This window comes from Saprolegnia parasitica, assembly GCF_000151545.1.
Source record: "Saprolegnia parasitica CBS 223.65 unplaced genomic scaffold supercont2.536, whole genome shotgun sequence".
Lineage (NCBI taxonomy): Eukaryota > Oomycota > Saprolegniomycetes > Saprolegniales > Saprolegniaceae > Saprolegnia > Saprolegnia parasitica.
In genome coordinates, this window is record NW_012156930.1 from 1 (window position 1) to 5,733 (window position 5,733).

Here is a 5,733-nt window from a genome sequence, read left to right on the forward strand (position 1 = left end):
CTACACCAAGAATGCTAGCACCGGCGTCGCGAACAGCATCGATCGGCGGACCTTATAGTGCGTCACCGTGAGGTCACTGCTGTACTCGAGCGGGTCGCGCGAGAGCACTTCAAGCAGCTTCTGACGGCTAAAGAGCCCAGCGCACGGCGACACGTTCTTGCGCAGCAGCGGCTTCTTCTCAAAGTACTCGGCTTGGAACGCGCCGAGGGACATGCCAAGGATGGCCTCGAGGCGGCCTTGTGGCGTGTTGGACTCGACCTTCTTGGGCGCCTTGGCCTTGGGCTTGGCCTCGGCCTGCTTGTTGCCGTCACTTGGCTTGCGCTTGGTCTCGGCTTGCTTGTTGCCGTCACTCGCCTTGCGCTTGGACCCGCGGTGCTTGTTGCTCGGCCGTGTCATCGCTGGTTGTTGTATCCACTTGTTGCCAGCGACGAGGCCATTGGACAAAATGGGAGCCAATGAGACGACGTATTGATCTCAACCAATCAGCGTGCTGGACGCTTTTTTGCCGCCATCATCAACCCATGGCTTCAACCTGAGTAGACGAGTAGAAGCTCTCCTCGCACGGGTGGGACGAGCAGTACGACAGCTAGAGTAGAGAGCTAGTACTCACAAGTACGTAATTGTCATGTTGGTTATACTGCGGTTTTTGTCTTGTCGGAAGGATCATCGCTCAAGAATGCTTCTGGCGGCGGCTCGGTCGCAGCGCGCGTGGCATCGTCCTTGGGCGGTGCCGGCTCGCTGGAGGCTTTTGGAGGCGCGACGTCAGCCGCACAACTTTCGTTTGCAGGCTTGGCGCTGCTTGCCTTCTCGTCGACCTCTGCCTTGGGCTTGTCTGCTGGCATGGGAGTTGCCTCGGGCACTGGGCGGTCCTTCGCACCATCCCGAGCACTGGGCGGCATCTGCAACGGCTTCATGTCCTTCCACGGATCATGGCCCATGAGGTGCTGATGCGGTGCGAGGTCGTAGGCAGGCAGCCGTTCGTCGTCGTCGGCTCGCGACTCAATTGGCGTTTCGGAGGAGACGACCTTGTCGAGGATGACTTCGCGACCCGCCCAGGTCCAGAATTGCCTCTCCACAACGACCCGATCGTTGGATGGCAAGTACAAGCACGAATGCTCTGCGTCCGCCATAAAAGTCGTACCCATGCACTTCCACTTGCCTACGCTTCTTCGCATGAAGCCATCGCGTGCTATGGCATCTACGGACCTCGATCCGGGGGCCGCGACGCCTTCATCTCGCGGCGCTCCTGCAAGTACCCAACGTACTCGTCTTCGTGAAACGAGGCGATGCCTGAGATGTGCTTGTTCTACAAGGCCACGATAGTGTTGAGCATATACGCGATCCAGAGCGTACGTACGCTGGTGCGAGGAGCGCCATGGTCGTCCCAGCGATGCTCGTGTGGGCGAGATGCATGGAAATCGACATGCACCGACTTGGAGCGTGGCGAAGACCTGCTCTCGTGCTTCATGGCGGCTCGGTAGTGGCGCTCGTCACTGTAGTCCTAGCAGCCACGACGCTGTAGCACCCAAGACTCATGGCCGCCGAACCGGTTCACGGGCCGAGACGCGTGGGCGGTCCTGGTCTCGCCGGCGCTCGTCGCGGTATGTACCTCGGCGCTGCGTCCATGAGGCCAGCTCCATATGGTGGCGGAGCGTACCCCGCGCGCCGAGTCGAGTCGGTCCTCGTACTCGCGCCGCCGCTCCTGGCTCCACGCGAGCATGCAAGATCGAATCCTACGGTATCCGGACATCCAAATTGTATCCGGAAGAATCCGGGCGTCGCTTCGTGGCGCCACGTGTGAAAAATCCAGCCTCACATACTTGTACCGAGGTATTGTATTTTACACGTTGCCTGTGAAAATCAAGTGGTTGTGATAAATAGAATCGCTCACAGTGAGATCTGAGTTGATACCTTGTGGTTCTGGTAGAATTGATCGTGTTGCCGCTTCCACAGCTTCTTGCTCTTACTGGACCAAGGTTGTTGCTCCACTGCTGCAAACTGTGCATCTGCTTACGCCCGGCTCCGCATGCGTCGACCGGGTGCAACCAGCTCGGACGTAGCTGGTTCTTGGTCTGTCCCGCGTCGACTCCAACCTCGGCTTGAAGTCAAACCACTGTGTGAAAAACACAGTTCTCGCGCCGTCGCTGGCTTCCGACCATCTGTCTGTCGCACCGTCTTCGCTGCGTCATCCTAAAAGACACGAGTGGCGTTGACCGCTCGCCTGCAGTATTTGGCTGGTGCTCCTCAATGGTATTCGAACGCGGTGGCGATTCGAGTGCACTCTCCTTGTCGCTTTAGTTAGTTCTTTAGTCGGTACGATTGCGGACGCGCCGTGGAGCCAACGTTATTTATAGCAGTCCAATCACGGGCCGGCATGCGGCTATATACAAATTTCAAGTGCATGCGATGGGTCCTTCGCGGCCTGTAATATTCGTGTTGTTCCGAGCTCGTGCAATACTATTATATGAGTATACAAACATCGCATTGGAATAAAACGGTGGGATAAAAACACGTTTTTTATTACATCACAGGCCATTTGTATGCAACATAAAATCTCGGCTTTTAATGACGGTAGGGAGGAGGGGGGAGGTCCCCCTGCGTAACTCTGTTCCGGGGACTGGCAATTGGTAGGAAGATGAGTGCCAAGGACGAGGACGGCCCGATCCAGGAGGCGCCTGCGCTCCCGCTGCCCGCCATGCACTCGCTCGAGGCCCTCGTCGCCGCTCTGGACGTACATGGCATGATGCTCTCGCCGGCGCAGCGGGCTGCGCGAACCAAGTGCGTCGTCGACCATGATGGCGAGTTCGTCAAGGAGCTCGTCCGCGTCGCCGACCAGTGCAAGGACATGGACGACGACGAGAGCCTCGAGATGCTCTTTCACATCGTCAAGCTACTGAGTAGGCCACGCCCTGCGCAGGCCATCGCCGGCTAACCTCCATCTTACCTAGTCGAGCTCTGCGACGCCCCGATCTTGCAGCTGCTGCTTTCGGACGCGTACTTCCTCGACATTGTGGGCATCCTCGAACACAACCCGAACGTGCTTTCCAAGCTCCCGTTTCGCGCCGACCTCGAAGGCCACATGAGCTTCCAGCAGGTATAAATCCCTCGTCGCGCCCTCCGACGATGCCACTGGCTTACACACATCTAGGTGATCCCGATCCAAGAGGAGGCGGTGCTTGCCGCCATCCACATGAACTTCCGCATGGACGCGATCAAGGACAACATCCTCTCGCGAACGCTCGCGGACGGCTGTGCGATGTGGATGGAATGCCTCATGAACGAGAACAACATTTGCATCCTCACGTACATCAGCAACCACCCCGAGTACATCTCGGCGCTTTGGGCGCTCGTGGCCGACCCGGTGACGCAAGCGACTGCGATCCGGTTGCTCCAGCACCTCATGCGGCTCATCCAAATCACGCAGCCGCCAGCGCGCAACGCCGGCCTCGCGCATCGCCTGCCGCAAATGTTCAAGGCCGACACGACAGGCGTCAACCCCGTGTTTGGCTCGCTCCACCACGCGCTCTTTGCCACGTCGCCGACTGGCCAAGGCCTGCTCCAGAGCTTTGCCCGCGTGCTCGGCGTCCCGGACGCCGCGTCGCTTGAGACGCGCACGATCGTGCTTGAGCTTGTGCACAGCCTCGTGGTCTTTCAGGGCGGCGACATTGTCCGGTCGTACATGGCCGACGAGCGCAACGCGCGCGACGTCGGGCTCTCGGCGGCGACGTGCTACCTGCAGTGGGAAGCTGGCGACTCGCTCCTCTTTGGCTTGCTCTTGACACTGTACGCACACGAGGCCCATCGCGGCCAAGTGCTCGACATTCTCAAGCTGCTCTTCAACGTCATTCCGGGCAAGGACGACAAGTTCCTCGGTATGGTGTACACGGGCTACATTCCGTGGCTCTTCCATCTGCTGACGTTGCCCGAGAACTCGCCGTCGAGTCTCTACGGCCTGCACGCGACGGTCGTCGAAGTGCTCACGCTCTGCATTGCCAACCACGGGTATCGTGTCAAGTACGTCTTTGCGCGGCAGCCCGTCGCGAGCTTCCTCTCGACGATGCTCACCTCGTCCGACAAGTTTGCGCAGATCAAGGCCGCCAAGTGTCTGAAGGCCTGCGTGGGCATGAACGAAGCGTTCTACTCCAAGTTTGTGCTCTCTGGCACGCTCCTCGAAGACGTCTTCCTCTTGCTCCGCCACGCGGAGAAGACCAAGGCTGGCAAAGTCCATTGCAACGCAGTTGTGTCGGCGCTCCTCGACATCCTTGGCACGGCCGAGGCCAAGCACTGCGTCTCGATCCTCGAACACGTGCACGCGACGTACGCGAAGGAGTTTACGCCGCTGTTTCCGGGCCTCTTTCTCGCGATCCAGCGGCAAGTGTCGCACGAAGACGACGGCAGCAGCACGGAAGAGATGGCCGCGGTGTCGGTCGCCTCCACCACGGGCGGCCGCACGATGATGCTGACCGACGAAGACGAAGCGTACTGGGAAAAGGAGGACGACGACAGCAGCAGCAACAATAACAATGCTGGCATCGTGGGTCCGATGCCGGCGCTCGACGAGTCGTATGAGCCGGGGTCGCCCGACAAGCCCGAGGACGGGCCGCCGCCGCTCGTGCCACTCGCCGACCGCGAAGCCTCTGGGTTTGTGGTCGCGGCGTCGCCTCAGCGCAAGAGCAAGCCGATGGCGATGTTTGCCAAATTGCCGTGGAAACGGAAGAACAGCGACGACGGCGACGCGACGAGCTTTGATTATAAAAAGCAAAAGGCAGAATTGCTAGGCTAAAAAAAAGACACAACGGTAGGGAGTAGGTCAGAGTACACTCGCGTACGCAATCATATATTATACCACGATACCGCCGTCTCATTTCACGTCGGTCAGCCGGCCTCTCACTCATCGTCGGTCAGCCCAGCATCAAACTGGGACAGGTGGTGAGCCCGAGGCAGTCGCGACTCAAATAGGATGCGACAGCATCCGAAACCTTTTGCGATACATCAATGCATAAACAATCGTGAACGAGGTACAATAGTTCATTCATTCATCGATGGCTAAAATACAGTCGCGCACTACAGATTGGCCATCATCTGCTATCTGAACGTGGATTTGGTCAAGTTGCTGTGGTATCTTCCGGTTATCATCCGTGCGGGTCATGGCGCTTTTTGATTGGCCAACTACGAATCTTGAACGGTCGTCAACCGCGGGGATGGAGCCGTCCGACGCGCCGACACCGACGGACGCTGCCGCGCCACCGATTTCAGACACAGATGACAACGCATCGAACGAGGTATCCACTGAAGAATCGATGGACAACCTCCCTGTGGAGGCACCGCCACGCACACCGTTGGAGCAATTCGAGGATGCCATCGCGGCGGCCGAGCGGGCATGGACAATCAAGCTGGACGAGTACGCGCGACGCGTCACCGCGCTGCGTGCCAGCACCGCGTCGATCAAGCAGGCACATCAGGCGTCTACGAGTGCCCTCCAGAAGCAGCTGCACGAGGCGCAGCTCAAGCACAAGTCGCTCGTCACCAAGTGGACCAAAGAAAAGGAAGCGCGGGCGGCCGAGAAAGAATGGATTGCGGATGCATGGCCGTCCGAAGTGGCCTTGCCGCCACTGTGCTGCGTCCGTTCATGAAGGATCTGCCACCGACGCCGGCCGAAGTGAACGCGCGGGCCGCGACCGCACACATGCAGCTCGCGCTCCTGACAGAGGCCAACGAGATTGTCTCGCGCAT

At 59.1% G+C, this 5,733-nt stretch overlaps 4 protein-coding genes across 4 annotated transcripts; 2 read left to right on the forward strand and 2 right to left on the reverse strand.

Moving 5' to 3' along the window:
• Positions 1–51: 51 nt before the first annotated feature.
• On the reverse strand, positions 52–396 carry SPRG_17316 (hypothetical protein; the record flags this gene model as incomplete). The annotated part of the gene is made up of 1 exon (XM_012356651.1): positions 52–396. A coding segment is annotated over one exon (345 nt), but the record flags the coding sequence as incomplete, so codon positions are not given.
• Positions 397–607: 211 nt separating this feature from the next.
• Positions 608–1,730, reverse strand: SPRG_17317 (hypothetical protein). The gene is made up of 5 exons (XM_012356652.1): positions 1,658–1,730; positions 1,548–1,616; positions 1,358–1,501; positions 1,207–1,306; positions 608–1,159 (listed from the first exon to the last, which is right to left on the reverse strand). Exons 1-5 carry the CDS (start codon positions 1,718–1,720, stop codon positions 633–635), a joined length of 903 nt encoding a protein of 300 aa, XP_012212042.1. The 5' UTR covers positions 1,721–1,730; the 3' UTR covers positions 608–632.
• An 882-nt stretch (positions 1,731–2,612) lies between these two features.
• On the forward strand, positions 2,613–4,879 carry SPRG_17318 (hypothetical protein). The gene is made up of 3 exons (XM_012356653.1): positions 2,613–2,897; positions 2,949–3,094; positions 3,149–4,879. Exons 1-3 carry the CDS (start codon positions 2,636–2,638, stop codon positions 4,781–4,783), a joined length of 2,043 nt encoding a protein of 680 aa, XP_012212043.1. The 5' UTR covers positions 2,613–2,635; the 3' UTR covers positions 4,784–4,879.
• Positions 4,880–5,201: 322 nt separating this feature from the next.
• Positions 5,202–5,633, forward strand: SPRG_17319 (hypothetical protein; the record flags this gene model as incomplete). The annotated part of the gene is made up of 2 exons (XM_012356654.1): positions 5,202–5,282; positions 5,346–5,633. 2 exons carry the CDS (start codon positions 5,202–5,204, stop codon positions 5,631–5,633), a joined length of 369 nt encoding a protein of 122 aa, XP_012212044.1.
• Between the last annotated feature and the right edge of the window lie 100 nt (positions 5,634–5,733).